This window comes from Symphalangus syndactylus, chromosome 12, assembly GCF_028878055.3.
Source record: "Symphalangus syndactylus isolate Jambi chromosome 12, NHGRI_mSymSyn1-v2.1_pri, whole genome shotgun sequence".
NCBI lineage: Eukaryota > Metazoa > Chordata > Mammalia > Primates > Hylobatidae > Symphalangus > Symphalangus syndactylus.
The window spans coordinates 79,860,544-79,879,269 of NC_072441.2; the positions used below are offsets into that span (position 1 = coordinate 79,860,544).

Consider the following 18,726-nt stretch of genomic DNA (forward strand, 5'->3'; position numbering starts at 1 on the left):
TTATAGAAATATTTGCTGGTTTTAATCACACATGGAGGAGTCTGCTGCTCTGGATTTCAGAGCCTGAGCAAAAGTGCCCTGACAGCTGTAGCCCACTGCCCAGAATTTAGAAGGGGTTATTTTTCTTAACCCCATAGTATGCAGCACCACCTGCAGTAGGAGATGCTTCTTCTTGCTGGGCGCTGTGGCTCACACCTGTAATCCCTCAGGAGGCCAAGGCAGGAGGATCCTTGAGCCCAGGAGTTTGAGACCAGCCTGGCCAACATGGATCTCGTCTCTACCCCGGTGTGGTGGAGCATGCCTGTGGTTCCAGCTGCTTGGAAGGCTGAGGTGGGAGGATCTTTGGAGCCCGGGAGGTGGAGGCTGCAGTGAGCTCTGATTGTACCACTGCACTCTAGCCTGGGCAACAGATTGAGACCTTGTCTAAAAAATAATAAATATAGTACATAAATAATTTTTTTTTTTTAAAAAGAGGTGCTCCTTGGGTCATTCCCACTGTTGGGCTAGGTTGGCACACCTTTTTATAATTAAGAGGTTCCCTTGCGGGCAGGGTTGGCTGGAGCTACAGAGTCAAATGTGGAAGGGGAGTCTGTATTTCTTTTTTAACCTTTTGCTCCGACAGTGGGGTGCAAGAATCAGACCATGGCCTTGTTAACACTGTGCTTGAGCTCACATCAACCTAGGTGCAGTGTTTATTTATGTACATAAATAAACATAAATAAATGTACGTAAAATGTACATAAATAAAATTTTTTTAAAAAGGCCTTACTTTTAAGTTCCTGCCTATGGGGATGGCCTATTTCAGGTTAATATGGGTCATATGAAGGCTTGTCTCAGTTTCCCCTAGTGAATTGGACTCCTTGGTCTACTTTTCTGAACCTATGGGTAGGAAGGGCAAGATGATCAATTACCATGAAAATAACTTGCCATTAAGCATGGGTTTCCTGTTCTACCGGCTGCTTGCTGTCAAGAAGGATTTGCAGTGAGAGTGAGTTTGCTCTGGACAGGGCTGGCGTGTAGCATGGACACGTCCCATCACACATCACCCTGTGCCATACTTTCTCCTCCCCAGTTCTGACCTTGGGAGGGGCCGGACAAACTGGCTGCTGATGTTCTGTTTTCCCAGGGCTGGCTGCTAGGCTTTCCAGAAGTTACCTGGATTCTTTTTTAATAAATGATGAGCAGTCAGTGTGAGGTACCTGGGAAGCACTGAAATGGATGGTGAAGTATCTGGGTCCTAGCACTGGCTGTCATTCACTAGCTGGGTAACCTTGAATAGGTCCGTTGACCTTTACTTGTTAAAGCAGAAGGTTGGATTAGATGAACGTCAGTTCTACTCACGATTTTTTGAGTAGTTACTGCATACGAGGTACTGTGGGAGCTCTGGAAGTGTAATGGTGCTCAGATCTGTGCCATCAGGACACTGACAGTCTACTTCGGGGTGCACAGAGTGACTGGGCAAAATCTGTTCAATGCTATGAGAGGGAAGGCCGTGTGTTCCTTGTGTGTCCTCTCCCTGGGCACACAAAGGAAGGGCTCCTCCCCCAGGCTGGGAAGGCTCTCTGGAAGGGGCGTCTAAGTGAGACCTGGAGGTTGAGTAGGAGTTGGAAAGACGCAAGTTGGAAGAAAGAAGGCAAGTTCTTTGCTTTCTCATTCTAACATTCTGCTTCTATCCTCTAAATTGGTTGCTCATCTCTGATAAAAGGCAAATTCAGCTGGTCACGGTGGCTCACTCCTGTAATCCCAGCACTTTAGGAGGCCCAGGTGGGTGGATCACCTGAGGTCAGGAGTTCCAGACCAGCCTGACCAACATGGAGAAACCCCGTCTCTAATAAAAATACAAAATTAGCTGGGCGTGGTGGCACATGCCTGTAATCCCAGCTACTCGGGAGGCTGAGGCAGGAGAATCACTTGAACCCAGGAGGCAAAGATTGCAGTGAGCCAAGATCGCGCCATTGCACTCCAGCCTGGGTAACAAGAGTGAAACTCTGTCTCAAAAAATAAATAAATAAGACAAATTCTTCCTGATGCTTAGTAGCCCTTCCAGGTGCCATTTTGGCTGTTGTGTGTGGGCTCTATTGCTGGAGGTGAGGGGGAAGGTGTTGAGGAGACAGAAGAAAGGAACTGGAGGTATCTTCCCTGGGATTATTTGCTTTTGAATTTGTAGGAAAGCCACAGCATTGGGTTAAGCTTGGGTGGTGTTGGAGGGTTCATGGGGAAGTTGAAGGAGTCACCTATCTGAAAAGTGGTGCTTGTGGGTTCCAGGTGTCACTTTAAAGTGGACCTCAATCAACTGTGAGCCACTTAACCCTGGAAATAGACTTACTCTGCTGGAGTGCTGAGGTGGTCCTGTGCAGTGAAGGGGAGGTGGTGGTGTGCCCATCAGTGTCACCACCTTTCTCCCGTCATGGCTCCAGAGCCACCCAGGTTCCTGGGTTCTTTTCTAAGGTTTTTTTTCCACGTTTGCTCTTTGTTCCACACCATTTAACATATTCCTGCCCCGTTTTTTAGGTCACACTCAGCCGGTACCAGAGAGAAGCAGAACAAAGTAATATGGCCCTTCAGAGAGAGGAGGACAGAGTGGAGCAGAAAGAGGCAGAAGTCGGAGAGCTGCAGAGGCGCTTGCTAGGGATGGAGATGGTAATTGGGGTATCTTGCTTGTCAGTGCCTGGACTCCTGGGCTGGAAGGGGCCTGCAGGTGGATTGAAACAGTTGCCGAGACCCTTCTTTTCCAAGCATCTCCAGAAAAGTGCACTTCGCAGCTTCCTTTGGCAGATCCCTTGGAATACCTTTTAGCCTTCAAGGAATTAGCCTCCCCCTAACTAGAGTTGATCCTATTTCCACATTAGATTCCTGTACAGATGACCCTTTTAAAGTGCTGGTTTCTCAGGGACTGGCAGCCATAGCTGGTGAGTGGGCCTGCATGATGCAGGGCTGGGTTCTGCCTCAGGGCAGCTGGGTGAGGCTGAGTGAGAGTGGGAAGGGTTCTCCTCGTCGAGGGAGGGCGCCCCATCAAACCAGCTCATCTTGCTGCTCTTTGGCAGCTGTCCAGGCCCAGTAGGGGCTAAGTCCCAGCCTGGCGCCCATCTCACCCCAAATGCAGAAACTGTTGCCATCTTCTCATCCTAGATTTTCTTTTGTGGCCCACCCAGGAGCATCAGGCCTTACTGGCGAAAGTCAGGGAAGGGGAGGTGGCCCTAGAGGAACTTCGGAGCAACAATGCTGACTGCCAAGCAGAACGAGAAAAGTAAGGGCTTGGCTCTTGTTCACGATGAAGTTGGATTGCAGGGAGGGGAGGGCGGGTCATACAGCCTGTTGCTCCTGTGGTGGCCTGGTCTGGGGAGGAAGCTGGTGCTGATGTCAGATCTTCCAGCTGTGACTCACCGTGAGCTTGCTCAGGGTAGAGCCCCACCCAAGGGATACCATTTGGGAGGCTGCGATCTCCAGGGAGTTCATTTTCCAGGGGGTAATAACCTAAAGAAAAGGCTTTCACAGTTTTAGAGCCAAGGGCAAGCAAGAGCTGGTGGAGCATCTGCTGTTGCTGTGTGTCATTCCACAGATTAGTGCAGTGGATATGTTATGCCTTTGTTTCCTCCCAACCGAAACAAAAACTGACTGTAAACCGTTTGAGGGTAAAATTGATTAACAGTAATGCTGATGAAAAATGGAATGAGCAGCTTCATGAGGAGATACTGAACTTCTTGTTACTTGAAGCAATGCAGATAGAAACGGAGAACCACCTGTCAGCAGGGTCCCGTAGGTGATCACTGAGATCCTTTCTACCTCCAAGGTGAGAGGGGTTTGCAAATTCCCTCTGATCAGAGGAAATCAGAGGCCCCAGACAACCAATGAAGCCTACAGAGCAAAGATTGTGCCTTCTAGAACTTCAGGAATTTGGAAATTATGCTGTTGGCAATTAATAAATAAGACCTCAAATGGTAAATCACATTTAACATCAGCATATTTGGTTTGATCATCATTGTATAAGGTGGACCTTTTCTAGTTCAACAAGACATTATCTGAAGGGCCTTTTAAGGAATTCCAAGATGAACAGGCACAATTCTTGCCCTTCAGGGCCCCTCAGTCTTCTGGAGGCATTTTCTCTCCTTTAGGATAACCTAGATTTCACCTTCCTGGCATGGAAAATACACACATCATATTGTAGCCTCCTTTCTGACTGGACTTTATATCAGAATTAATATCAGAATTAGTCAGCACTCCTTCCTCAGTGGGTAGGTGTGCATGGGCAGAGCAAGAGAGACAAAAAGGACTAAATCATCGGAAGCCAGGGCTTGGGAATGGCAGTGACAGCTGTACCATGTACATGCTGATTTTCTACCTAAAAGGAGACTGAGAAGTAGGGCATTGAAGAGCTGAAGGTGGAAATTTAGAATGCTTGGAGTTTAGGAAGGATAAGGGGTAGCTCATGTTGCTTCATACCCCAAGCAGCATACACTTGTCAGGCAGAACTGGGGAGTGATGGGTTCTTCAGGGGCCCAAACCCCAGGATACTCTCCCAAGTAGCCTGACTAAAGGAAGACTGTTCCTCTACTCATAACACTTCTTACACCAAATATATGGGTTTTCCATACCAAGCACTTCTCCAATTCTCAGTTGATACCAGCTGGGCACCCTACACTTTAATTCAATTCTGAGATGACCCAGAGTTAGTGCAGAACCACAGGTTAAGGGCCAGTCCTGCAAGACTGCCCCTACTTCAGATGCCAGTCACAAGTAGTGGGGTCTAGGGTACCTACACTTCTGTCCAACTTGGCTATAAATTGGGGGTTCCCATATCCTCTTTTCAGGTTTGATAACTTGCTGTAATGGGTTTGCTGTCATAGAATTCAGGTAAACATTTTCCTTATTTATTTATTTATTTTTTGAGACCGAGTCTCACTCTGTCACCCAGGCTGGAGTGCAGTGATGCAATCTCGGCTCACTGCAACCTCTGCCTCCCGGGTTCAGTCTCAGCCTCCTGGGTAGCTAGGACTACAGGGGTGTGCCACCACGCCTGGCTAATTTTTTTGTATTTTTAGTAGAGACGGGGTTTCACCATGTTGGCCAGGCTGGTCTTGAACTCCTGACCTCAAGCAATCCGCCCGCCTTGGCCTCCCAAAGTGCTGGGATTATAGGCGTGAGCCACCGCACCTGGCCTACTTATTTTTTTAATTTAAAAATTTTTTCATTAACACAGGGTCTTGCCATGTTGCCCAGGCTGGTCTCGAACTCCTGGGCTCAAGCAATCCTCCCACCTCACCTTCCTAAAATGCTGGGATTATATTCATGAGCCACTGCACCTGGCCAACATTTCACTTATTACTGGCTTATGATAAAGGATAATATAAAGGATTCAAATGAACAGACAGATGAGGTACATAGGGCAAGGTCAGCATGTGGATGCATTAACCAAGCTGGAAGCTCTGAACCTCTTCGTTTAGGGTTCTTGTGGAGGTTCATTACATAGGCATGATTGATTAAATTATTGGCCACTGGTGATTAGTTTAGTCTCTAGCTCCTATCCCCTGTCCCTTTCCCAGAGGTTAGGGGGAGTTGTGGGGCTGAAAGTTTCAACCCTTTAATCATGCCTTGGTCTTTTCACTAGCCCCATCCTGAAGCTATCTAGGGACCCCAGCCACCAGTCATCATTAGCATACAAAAAGACACTCATCAGTCTTGGAGATGCCAAGGCTCAGGAACCAGGGAATGTGACCAAATATTATAACAAAACATAGGCGCTGTATGTCAGGAACCGGGACAGAGACCCATTGTATATTTCTTATTATTTTACACTGCCCTTTGGGGGATCTTGGCTCAGTTTGCTTAGAAGATGCAAAGGAAGCAACAGTGGTTTGGGAATCAGGAGACCTAGAAACAAAATTATGTGAAGAGGCTTTAAGGAGCCTCAAATCATGTCTTTCTCCTCCAAATCCCTGCCAACAGCTTGATGGTGTTGAGTATAATAATCCCAGCTCCAACTGGGCATGGTGGCTCACACCTGTAATCCTAGCACTTTGGGAGGCCGGGACAGGAGGATTGCTTGAGTTTAAGAGTTCGAGATCAGTCTGGCCAACATGGTGAGACTGTCTCCATAAAAAAAAAAATTTTTAATTAGCCAGGTGTGGTGGCATGTGCCTGTGGTCCCAGCTACATGGCAGACTGAGGTAGGAGGATTGCTTGAGCCCAGGAGGTCAACCCGGCAGTGAGCTGTGTTTGCATTACTACACTCCAACCTGGGCTGCAGAGTGAGACCCTGTCTCCGAAAAAAAAAAAAAAAAAAAAAAAAAAAAAAAAAAAAAAAAACGGGGGGTGGGGGGAGATCCTAGCTTCTACTTGAATCTTTCCAGTAATGAGGAGTTCATTACACATGAGACTGCCCACTTTCTGACAGCTTTGATACTGAGAAAGTCTTTCCTGTGTTAATATAAAAACAGCTTCCCTGGAACCATCTACCTGTTGCTTCTAGATTTACCCTCCAGAGTTATCCAGAATGACTTATCCCTTCTAACCTTTCCGAGCCTCAGTTTCCTCACTTAGACTAGGTGATCCCTGATGATGCTTCCAATGTGATATTCTTTTTTTTTTTTGTTAGACAAAGTCTTGCTCTGTCTTGCCCTGTCACCCAGGCTGGAGTGCAGTGGTGCCATCTTGGCTCACTGCAACCTCTGCCTCCTGGGTTCAAACGATTCTCGTGCCTCAGCCTCCTGAGTAGCTGGGACTACAGGCACGCGCCACCACACTTGGCTAATTTTAGTATTTTTAGTAGAGATGGGGTTTCACCATGTTGGCCAGGCTGGTCTTGAACTCCTGACCTCAGTGCTTCCAATGTGATGTTCTAAGGTACCCACTACCTACTCTTCAGGGCAGCCTACGGGGGAATCAGGCAAAGGGAATCATATTAATGGGAACCTCCCAAGCTCAAGGCTCTTCCTGTGACTGGGTAAATAAGTTTTATTCCCTTGCCTCAGCCTTCTGTTCTTTATCCCAGGGCTGCTACCCTGGAAAAGGAAGTGGCCGGGTTGCGGGAGAAGATCCACCACTTGGATGACATGCTGAAGAGCCAGCAGCGGAAAGTCCGGCAAATGATAGAGCAGGTAAGCTGGGCTGGTTTATAACCTGCCCTCAGGGAGTCACCCCAAGTCTATGCTCTTATTTGTTTCCTAGGAAGCTTGACTTATATTCATGCATTTCCCATGTCAAACATTTATAGCTACCAATTACCAGGTTCAGGTTATTAGGATTTGCTTTTCTCCCATCTTTCCCCTACTGTTTCGTTTGTTTGTTTGCCATTTGGCCTCTGCTTTCCAATAGGAAAGGAAGGAAAAGGTTAATTTGTCGTATATTCTGTGAAGAGTGTGGGTAAATGAGTAGTTGAGTCATAATAAACTCTGTTACCTGTGCAGATTATCAGTCTTTGAGCCTCATGGCTGCTTTCCTGCCTTACCCCACCTGATCTTGAGGGTAGCATACTTAGGATTTGTCTATTTGCAGAATTGTTTTGAGAGCCTAAGGCCCCGTAACTGGGAGGTTGTATGTGCTTCATGTCAGCTCCGTTAGTGTCTGTTTTATTTACTGCTGTTTTCCATTACCTAGAACAGAGTCAGTCATATAGTAAGTACTCAAATATGTCTCGAATGAAAAGATAATTTGTATTTTCCAAAGCCATATGGAATGGGTTTTGTCATTCATTATTTTGGATTCTCAGGGTGGTATTCCCCTCACACACTCCTCACTCCCACCTCTGGGATAATCAAGTGTTTAATATTGACTGAAATGAAGCCTTTGTGGAAAAGCTAATGAAGTCATATGGAGTTGCAGGGCTCTGCTGGCTTCCCCAGCAGCTGGGGTGAAGTCTGGTGAGTGTGTAATGAGTCATTGCAAAATGAGCTCCAGTGTCTCCCACACCTTTGCAGCTCCAGAATTCAAAAGCTGTGATCCAGTCAAAGGACGCCACTATCCAGGAGCTCAAGGAGAAAATCGCCTATCTGGAGGCAGAGGTGTGTGCGCTGGGCAGCCCAGCAGGGGAACGGGACTCTTGAAGAGAAGGTGGACATAAGGGAGACAAAGGTTATGAGGGGTCTTTGTCATGTCTTGCTGCTGCTCTGAAGTGAATACCTAGGGTGGTTGGTTGACTTTCAGTTCAGTTGAGTAAACATTTTCTGAGAACCTTCAGGAAGCTGCTAACAATGACGAGATGACCACCCCCCGGCCCCGCATTCCACAGACATGTCATCATGGTGCAAGCCACATGCCATGGCTGCACACAGCTAATTCTGACCCTCCAGGCTTTGCAAAGGAGCTGGCAATGGTGCTGGGCTGTGAAGGAGGAGGAGGCGTTCATACAGATGGAGTCTTTTCCAGGGCTAGATTACCTAACGAGTTGCCTTCCTAGTCTAATTTCCACTTTGCCACAGGGCCCTACCTATCTGTTGACTACCTGAAGATCACTTTGCAAACACTCTGTGAAGATCCCTTGTAGTGAGGGAGATAAATGGGAGAAAGGGTTATCTTTAGAGAGTTTGCAGTTGGCTGGGCGCGGTGGCTCACGCCTGTAATCCCAGCACTTTGGGAGGCCGAGGCGGGTGGATCATGAGGTCAGGAGATTGAGACCATCCTGGCTAACTCAGTGAAACCCCGTCTCTACTAAAAATACAAAAAATTAGCCGGGCGAGGTGGCAGGCGCCTGTAGTCCCAGCTATCGGGAGGCTGAGGTAGGAGAATGGCCTGAACCCGGGAGGCGGAGCTTGCAGTGAGCCGAGATCACGCCACTGCACTCCAGCCTGGGCGACAAAGCCAGACTCCATCTCAAAAAAAAAAAAGAGTTTGCAGTCTATAGTCAGAGATAAAATGTGTATTTTTAAAAAGACCAAAGAATGCTTTATAGAACAGCATATCAACAAAGGCAAGTGAGTATCTCAACTGAGGACAAGAAATTATATATAGGGGCCAGGTGCAGTGGCTCATGCCTGTAATCCCAGCACTTAGGGAGGTTGAGGCGGTAGGATTGCTCGAGGCCAGGAGTTCAAGACCTAGGCAACACAGTGAGACTTTGTATCTGAAAAAGAAAATTTGTTTTTAATTAGCCAGATGTGGTGGCATGCATCTGTAGTCCAGTTACTTGGGAGACTTAAGGGAGAGGATCACTTGAACCCAGGAGGTCGAGGCTGCAGTGAGCTATAATCACGCCACTGCACTCCAGCCTGGGCAACAGAGTGAGACCCTATCTCAAAAAAAAAAAAAAGAACTACATGTAGAGGACATATAGGAAACCATCAGTCTGTCAGTGTTGTACAGAGTTATGGAGGAGCAGGTATTGGAGGATAAGCACAATCTATGGTAATGAAGATGAGGCAAGTGGGTATCCAGGTGGTGGCACGCATGGTGGGGGTAGAGGCAACAGCAGCACAAACACAGGCGGAGAGACCAGAATGCACTAGCTGAATGTGGCACCCAGGAACCCAGAAAAAGGCCAACTCTAACCCCTAAGCTTGTGTTACAGAATTTAGAGATGCACGACCGGATGGAACACCTGATAGAAAAACAAATCAGTCACGGCAACTTCAGCACCCAGGCCCGGGCCAAGACAGAGAACCCGGGCAGGTGAGTGAGTGCATGTAGGTAGAATGGGGCCAGGGAGGAGGGCAGGAAGGAGGGACAGAGCTATGTAGAAACTTTAGTGCTAAGGCAAGAACAAGGCTCCTTTAAATCCAACTTTCCTCCCACAGTCTGACCCATTGTTTGCCAGAACCATTTTCTAACCCAATTAGAGTAGAACCTGTTACCACAAGCCCAAGGAGGTCCATGAATGGCTTTTAGAGATGTATGAACCACCCGAAATGGTAGGCAAAATTTAGTTATAATGTTTGCATATTTCTAGGGAGAGTGTATTTTGCCTCTAAGAGATTCAGAAAAGGACCCATGATCTTGACAAAATCAGGAATCACAGCTATATCCACTTCTCAGTTGTTTAACTGCCCCTGTCTTTTCTTCACCCTTGCTACAAGACACATGTATCATGCCCCAAATTTTCTCCTAGTTGTCACTGATAATTACTGTTTTAAAGCACTTGGAACCCAAGTGATCAGCCAGCACTGTAGTGTAAGATTGCAGAGGCCAACGTGAAGATTCCAGGGGCTCTGTGAAGGGTGGGCCACAACACAGCTGTTCCCAGCACAACTCAGTGTTTCCAACCTTCTTTTCAGTATTAGGATATCCAAGCCCCCTAGCCCGAAGCCCATGCCTGTCATCCGAGTGGTGGAAACCTGAGCTGCCTGGAGATGGATGCTGCCATTGCTGCTGCCTCTGCCTCGGAGAAGCCCACTGCCCCTGTTGGCTGTTAACATTGACTTTGACTTCCTGACTGTCCCCTGGCTGCACCCAGGACTTAGGGCTCCTGTGTCTCACCATTCCCAAGCTCCTGGCCACTCTAAGCTGGGCAGATGGAGCATGAGCACCTATTCAAGGCACTGCAGCCCTTTGGAAGACATTGTCCTGCAAGCAGGAGCCAGGGCAGTATCTATATTCCTACAGTGACTATTTTTCTCTGTAGAGAGCCTCCGTTCTGTTGTAGACTGGACTCTGGCTTCCCCATAAGCCAGGCCTTCATCAGATTGGGAGAGGTGACAAGATTTGCCTCAGCCCTAAAAGCTGGAGACACAGATGTCCAGAGTGATTGGAGAATGTCCTGGGGGAATGAAGTTCCTTCCACAAACACAGCTCAGTCCTTAGCAACAAACTGTTTGTTTTTCTACTTGCTCCATCTGCAGCCTACGCTGCCCTGGCCTCCTGCAGACAGATAGTGGGGTTACCTGGCAAGGCCTGGTGAGAGCCAGTGAACCTAAGCTTTGACTGGGTGGCCTTGTCTTTCTGGGGAGGAGGGAATGTACATTCAGGGAGGAGCCTTTTGTGGAAAAATTCTCTAGGGCTACAGACAGTCATGTGTGACTTCTCTCTGCTGTGAAAACTCCCAGAGTCTCTTTAGGGATTTTCCCTAAGGTGCACCACCAGGCACACCTCAGTCTTCTTGACCCAGAGCCTGAAAACTGGGTTCCACCAGTACCAGCAAAATCCTCTTTGTATTTATTTTGCTAAGTTATTGGTGGTTTTGCTTACATCTCATGATTGATATAATACCAAAGTTCTATAGCCTTCTCTTGCAGTGTTTGGATTTGCTTGAAACTGGGAAAACTGTTCCCATTAGGCTTGTTAATGTCAGAGTGACACTGTTATAAATATTTCTCTCCCTTTCCTCTGCCTGTTTCTTCTCTCTTTCTCCTTCAAACTTGATCTGCAGCTCAGGAAGGTGAGTATACTTTCCCTGAGGCTTTGGGGTCAGAGTATATGTTGTTTGGAGAAAGAGGGCAATCAGGACTCTTCTGGGGCCCAGATGAGTTCTTCACTAGCCCTTCCGAACCCCTTGCTCCATAATTGGTCTTTTATCCTGGCTCTGAATGACCCTGCAGGTCATCATGGTTTTCTTTTTTTATTGTTTTGTTTTTTTTTGAGACAGAGTCTCACTCTGTCACCCAGGCTGGAGTGCAGTGGCACGATCTCGGCTCACTGCAACCTCCGCCTCCCAGATTTAAGCGATTCTTCTGCCTCACCCTCCAGAGTAGCTGGGACTACAGGTGTGCCACCATGCCTGGCTGATTTTTGTATTTTTAGTAGAGACGGGGTTTCACCATACTGGCTAGGCTGGTCTCGAACTCCTGACCTCAGGTGATCCACCCGCCTCGGCCTCCCAAAGTGCTGGGATTACAGGCTTGAGCCACTGCACCCGGCCCATGGTGTTTTTCTTTAGGGCTCTTCCTACAGCCTTGAGAAGTAGATAGGCATCAGAGTATGGTACTATAGGAATCAGAAAAATTCAAAACAAATGTGGATTAAGTGTTTAGGCTCTATGTGGCTCACAACCAGAAGCCTTAAGTCTGTGTTTTTGTGTCTCAAGACTGGGCTCACATTCTGGCTTTGTCTATAACAATGCTCTGGGACTTCAGGGAGTTCCCTCATTTGTAAAATGAGGGGGGTCAGAGCAGGTGATCTCCATGTTTCTTCCCATTCTGATATTGTTGTCTGTGGCATATTCTTTGTATGGCGAATTTAATAAATTATATTAATGTGTCTCTTTGACCTCCTGGTCTGATTTCCTTTCACTTTTCAGGGAGGATGAAAGAAGAACATTTTAGTGCTTCTTGGAAGATGGGCACCCTGTTATCCACATGTGGGAGGTGTGGTCCAAACATCCCAAATGCCATGATATGAGGACTTCGTGGCATTTATAGAGGTATTAGAGGAAGCTCAGCTCCGTGGTCTGAGTCGTGATTGTAGGAGGCAGCCTCTAACTTTAGCTTTGACCCTCTCTGGAGCAATGGCCTTGTAGGATCCCTAAGCCTGGCTGCATTGTGTCTCATTTGGAAGAGATAGAGGTAGAGTCCTGTGATTACATAGAGATAGAACAGCAGCACTGGAGGTAGATGAGTAACTGCATGCCTTCTGCAGAAATGAAAAGCACTCTGGAAATGCTGACTGCAGCTGTTCAAGGGGGTTTGTTTCTGGCTGTCTCTGGACATCATTCAATTAGTTTCATGATTTTTTTTTTCCTTTCTGCCAAGAAGGCAGTTGACTGCAGGGCCAAATAGGGACATAGCTGAATTTACGCGAATCTTCTCTGGGCCAAAGAAACCAGAAACACAACACCCCCTCATCCCTGGCTAGTTTCCTTTCTAGCTCCCATTTCTCTTCTTCAATTGAAAGAGTGTACATTTTTCTCTGATTTCTTTTCTTCCCCCTTCTGCTTCTCAGCCAATTCACACCACAGGCTTCAAACACATTGGAAACCTCTTTCCTTTCCAGACCCGGATTTGTCTTCTGACACCCGTGGCTCTCTTCTTTCTCTGGCAGTCTTGTTTGGCATGGGTAGATCTAGACTGTACTTGCTCTCAGAATATTAACAGGGTGGAAGCAGGGCGGGGTTGACCAAGGTGCCAAGAAGACTCACAGGGCTAGAGGAATACTGGAGTGAGTGTGCTGCCATACACGAAAGGGAGGCTCCCACCTGGCCTCCTGTGCTCAGTGGGAGGAGCCAAGATTTGGGTTGCAGATAATGGAGCAGTCTGGAGGCATTCCAGAGACTCGAACCAGGGGTCTAAGAGAGTCCTTGGACAAAAGCATGCCACTGGTGTATATTTCCTAGAGTTTAGTTATGCCACAACCAAAGAGACTAGGGGCATGCCACAGGGGAGCCGGGGGCACGGGTTTGGAAAGGGAATGTAGTCAGGGAAATATAGTTTGTATCTTGGAGATCTTGTCAATTAGAGACGGAGAATGGGGGACTAGAGGAGAATGAGATAGTGTTCAGGGCCTGAAGAAAAGGTGTGGCGAGTAAGGTGCTCCTGGCTTTAGTGGCCAGTTTATTGCCTATGTTTTGTCATTTTTAAGCCAACTCCTCTGTGCTGCCTTAATATTTTGTGGAGGGAGGATAGAGTCTGATTCCCTGGGACCTCTGCCATGAAGGCCTGTTTCTTTGAGCTGGGTGTTGAGAGCTGCTCAGACATGCAGCCGTCATCAACAGCGTCCTGTAAACCTGGAGCGTCAGCCCAGCATGGGAAAAGCAGCAGCAGCACCCTGCCTGCCGAACAACTGCCCCGTCTTCCCCATCTTCCCCATCTTCATCTGTTCTTTCCCCTGCACAGAAAAAAAGCCTGGCAGTGACACAGTATTTCAACCAAATGGTGCATTGGAATTTTTTTCAAACTAAGTTTCTAAGGCCAAGAATTGATTGGCTCATTTTCATCTCTATTTAAAAGTACCTTTTGCTATGAAATGTCCCACTAGGAAGTGTTTCCACTTTGGAAAGGAAAGGTGCTCTGACATGGCAGGAGTTAAAGCAACTTAATTAGGCTGGGCACAGTGGCTCACGCCTGGAATCCCAGCACTTTGGGAGGCTGAGGGGGGCGGATCACTTGAGGCCAGGAGTTTGAGACCAGCCTGGCCAACACAGTGAAACCCCGTCTCTACCAAAACATACAAAAATTAGCCGGGTGTGGTGTCGGGTGCCTGTAGTCCCATCTACTCTGAAGGCTGAGGCGGGAGAATTGCTTGAACCCCAGAGGCGGAGGTTGCAGTGAGCAGAGATGACCCACTGCACTCCAGCCTGGGCGACAGAGCAAGACTCCATCACACACACACACACACACACACACACACACACACACAGCAACTTAATTTGAGGAGGGTAACAACCTTTGGGTTGGAAAAGCAAGCAGCTTTCCCTCTTTAACCAGCTTTTTAGTGTGTGTTGCTGTTTTCTGCAGGGCCTCTAATAATCCCCTGGCTTCCTCATTCCTCAGAGCCAAGCATCACTGACCTTGGGCCTGAGCTCCTTCAGGCTATGACTCAACAACACATGTTAGCCTAGGGCCCTTGGCCTCTTTTTTCATACTTCAATTTAGGACTTTAGCTTTGCGAGGAGAAATTGCTTCCTGTCTTCCCTGTCCAAGTTCTAAGCAGGATGGCCTTGAAACTCCAAAGTTGGAGACCTAAATATTCTCTATTCCCTCTTTCTCCAAGGAAAATCCATACCCAGGCTGAAGATAAAGATGTTTCTTAAAGGTAATTTCTAGCACAGCATGCTCTGTGACAGTGAGACCTACTTTAAACACAAAATGTGTGTGGCTTTTCTGCTGGAATTTCTCTTCTCCTGGAGCCCCTGGGACACAGAATTGAGGGTAGATAGTAGCAGGATAATTAATTTCCTAAAAGGTGTTGGTAGCCAAGTCTTAGACCACAGGACCTCAGACAGCTGAGGGAAAGGAAGTCATTAGTACTCGTGACTTAATCTATCAATTCAGTGCTGATTACACACCCAGCCCTTCCTCCCACTAGGATTCCAGGCCCAAACTTGTATATGTCTGCAGGAGTTTTATCACCCTATGTCTGTTTTGTTTTTATTTTATTTATTTTTTTGAGACAGAGTCTCGCTCTGTCACCCAGGCTAGAGTGCAGTGGCAAGATCTTGGCTCACTGCAACCTCTGCTTCGTGGGTTCAACCAATTCTGCCTCAGCCTCCCAAGTAGCTGGGACTACAGTTTCGTGCCACAATGCCCGGCTAATTTTTGTATTTTTAGTAGAAACAGGGTTTCACCCTGTTAGCCAGACTGACCTTGAACTCCTGGCCTCAGGTGAGCTGCCCTCCTCGGCCTCCCAACGTGCTGGGATTACAGGTGTGAGCCATGACGCCCGTCCCTGTGTCTGTTTTATATCTGTCCATATGTGCTTGTGTGTGAACTGGCCTGCTATGTATAATATATTTCTTACTGTGGGAACAAATCTGAGAACACTGGCTTAGAGGACAGACCTCTGTCCTTGGCTGTATTGTAATCTCAGGGTCGAGGTCCAAAATGGACTTCCTTCCAGACTGCTCCCTGTCCATTTATCCCTTATATCCAGTTTGTCAACAGGTCCTCGAGTTTCCTCTGTTGAAATATCTCTCAGGGGCTGGGCGTGGTGGCTCATGCCTGTAATCCCAGCACTTTGGGAGGCCAAGGCAGGCAGATCACCTAAGGTCAGGAGTTCAAGACCAGCCTGACCAACATAGCGAAACCCCATCTCTACTAAAAATACAAAAATTAACTGGGTGTGATGGCGCATGCCTGTAATCCCAGCTACTTTGGAGGCTGAAGTAGGACAATCGCTTGAACCCAGGAGTGAGCCGAGATCACGCCATTGCCTTCCAGCCTGGGAGACAGAGCGAGACTCTGCTAAAAAAAAAAAAAAAAAAAAAAAAGATATTTCAGAAGTGCGCCTTCCCATGTTGACAGTCTCAACTCATCCGTTGAAGCCTAGATGACCACTGAAGCCAGTCCTTGCTGATCTCTACCTCTAGCCTCTTACCTGCCCCACATCTACCCTCCCCACCACTGTCATTTGAATCTTCCCGGAATGCAGTGTTCTTTCTGTCAGTCAGGGCTATTTAGCCGGGACAAAAGGAGGATATAGCAGTTTCCAAAGAGATGAAGGTCGGTCGCTTGGAAGGAGCAGCAGCAGTTTTGCTCCAGGGGGCAGAATCTGGATGGTGTGGGGTGGTTGCAGGGAGATAGCTAAGAAACAAAAGAATCCATTGACAATTCGAGGAGGGTGGACTGTCTTGGCAAGTAGCAAGTTTTCCTACACACCAGCAGTATCTCAATTAGAAAACAACATAAAATATAACAACAGATAGAAAATACCTAGGCATAGGCCGGGTGCGGTGGCTCACGCTTGTAATCCCAGCACTTTGGGAGGCCGAGGCGGGCAGATCATGAGGTCAGGAGATTGAGACCACGGTGAAACCCCGTCTCTACTAAAAATACAAAAAATTAGCCAGGCGTGGTGGCGGGCGCCTGTAGTCCCAGCTACTCGGAGAGGCTGAGGCAGGAGAATGGCGTGAACCCGGGAGGCGGAGCTTGCAGTGAGCCGAGATTGCGCCACTGCACTCCAGCCTGGGCGACAGAGCGAGACTCCGTCTCAAAAAAAAAAAAAGAAAAAAAAAAATACCTAGGCATAACCTTCATTTGAAATGTCAATGACCTATGTGAAGAAAGTGACCAGATTTTATGGAGAAAGATGGGAAAACAATGAAGAAAAATTTTCCTGGATGGAAAATTAAAATTGTAAAGATGTCAATTCTTTATTTTTAGGCTTTGTGTAATTACAGTGAGTTACACTGTAATTCAATAGAGTCTTTTTAGAACTGGATGTAATTATTTTAAAATTCTATCTGGAAGAATAAATGGGAAAATGGTAAAGAAAATTTTGAAGGCAGAGCTAATTTGGGAGGATTATTAGCCTTGACAAATAGCAAAACATTATATAGCTTATACATCAATTTAAGAGACTAGCTAGGCAGAAATAGACCCAATTATACAGTATAAGCATTTAAAAAGGATAAAAGAAGCATTGCAACTTAACGGGGAAAAAGGCATTTGAACAGTTGGTTAAAAATTTGGGAGAAGGCTGGGCGCGGTGGCTCACGCCTATAATCCCAGCACTCTGGGAGGCCCAGGAGGGTGGATCACCTGAGGTCAGGAGTTCAAGACCAGCCTGGCCAACATGGCAAAACCCCGTCTCTACTAAAAATACAAAAATCAGCCGGGCATGGTGGCACACACCTGTAATCCCAGCTACTCAGGAGGCTAAGGCAGGAGAATTGCTCCAACTCAGGAGGCAGAGGTTGCAGTGGGCCAAGTTCATGACACTGCTCTCCAGCCTGGGCAACAGAGTCAGACTCTATCTCAAAAAAAAAATAATAATAATTGGGAAAAAGAAACTAAACAGCATACCTAAATTCTATATAAATTAATTAAATATTACAAATTGTAGAAAAACTAGAAGAAAATACAACTGAACATCAAATCCGAAAGGAAATACATTTAGAATGTTAGTATTGAAGGTTATGAAGGAAAATATTTTTAGTTCATAAAAATGTAAAATTTCTGAATTAAACTAAAGGCCCAAAGAATGAAGAGTTACTAGTGACAAATGTGGTGAATAGGCAACATTTTTACTGATCAGCTCAAACAAATTGATACAATTACTAAGATTCTACTAGATCAGTGGTCAGGAAAAGAATAGATCATCAAAAAATGCATATTCTGGCCGGGTGTGGTGGCTCATGCCTGTAATCTTAGCACTTTGGGAGGCCAAGGTGGGTGGATCACCTGATGTCAGGAGTTCGAGGCCATCCTGGCCAACATGATGAAACCCCGTCTCTACTAAAAATGCAAAAATTAGCTGGATGTGGTGGTGCGTGCCTGTAGTCCCAGCTACTCGGGAGGCTGAGGCAGGAGGATCGCTTGAACCCAGGAGGCAGAGGTTTCAGCGAGCCGAGATTGTGGCACTGCACTCCAGCCTGGGCGACCGAGTGAGACTCCATCTCAAAAACAAGTAAATAAATTTGTATTCTTTTTAATGCACATATTTATTAAGCTCCTGCTCTCTGCAGGCCACCGTGTCTTTGATCAAGGATTCAGGTAGGGACACAGCAGTGAACAATACAACTTTGCTCTTGCCCTCAAACATCTTGTGTTAGGTAGGATAACATGGGCTAAAAGTTGGAGAAAATGTGACTGCAATTGGTTTAAACAACAAAGGACCAGTGTTACTGGTTGAGGTGACAGAAAAGTTCAGAGACACTTTAGACTCAAGTGAGCCTGCATAGAGAAGCTTGAGGTCTCAGCAAATATCCAGCTTCTTTTCATTTCTTTTCTCTGCAGAAGAGGTTTGTTGCAGTTCTTATTATAATCGTATAAAATGGGAAACAACATGTGTCCAACAATAGAGAAACGGGTAAGTAAATGAGGATGCAGTCACTCTGGGACATTATGCATTCGCTGCAAATGGCTGTTATGAAGACTATGTTGCATCAGGGAACAGTGCTTAGAATGTTAAGTGAAAAAAGTAGGACACAAAATTTTATGAACATTTATGACAGCTTTGCAAAACAAAATGTTTCTGGAAAGGTTAGAAATAAATACACCTAAATGCTAATCATGTTAGCGGGGTGGGTTTTGCCTTTGTTTTTGTTTTCTGTTACCTTTATTCTTTTATCTAAATTTTCTAGAGTGTTTACTCTCTCTCCAGCTAGGCTGTGTTCTCACTGCCTTCTGCACATATTGGGATCATTCCTGTCTTTGTACAATTGCTGGTGTTATTTCTTTTACCAGCAATGCCTTCCTCTTTTGACCTATT

General features: G+C 46.7%; 1 protein-coding gene across 4 annotated transcripts in view; it reads left to right on the plus strand.

Moving 5' to 3' along the window:
- TUFT1 (tuftelin 1) overlaps positions 1-12,122 on the plus strand; it is a 43,686-nt gene extending 31,564 nt beyond the window's left edge. For all 4 annotated transcript variants that reach the window (XM_063626355.1, XM_063626354.1, XM_063626356.1 and 1 more), the window contains 6 exons: positions 2,512-2,640; positions 3,153-3,247; positions 6,989-7,094; positions 7,914-7,997; positions 9,500-9,600; positions 10,203-12,122. In XM_063626355.1, coding sequence (XP_063482425.1) covers positions 2,512-2,640; positions 3,153-3,247; positions 6,989-7,094; positions 7,914-7,997; positions 9,500-9,600; positions 10,203-10,266 — 579 coding nt within the window. In that variant the 3' untranslated portion in view covers positions 10,267-12,122. The remainder of the gene's footprint in view (positions 1-2,511; positions 2,641-3,152; positions 3,248-6,988; positions 7,095-7,913; positions 7,998-9,499; positions 9,601-10,202) is intronic.
- Positions 12,123-18,726: the final 6,604 nt, after the last annotated feature.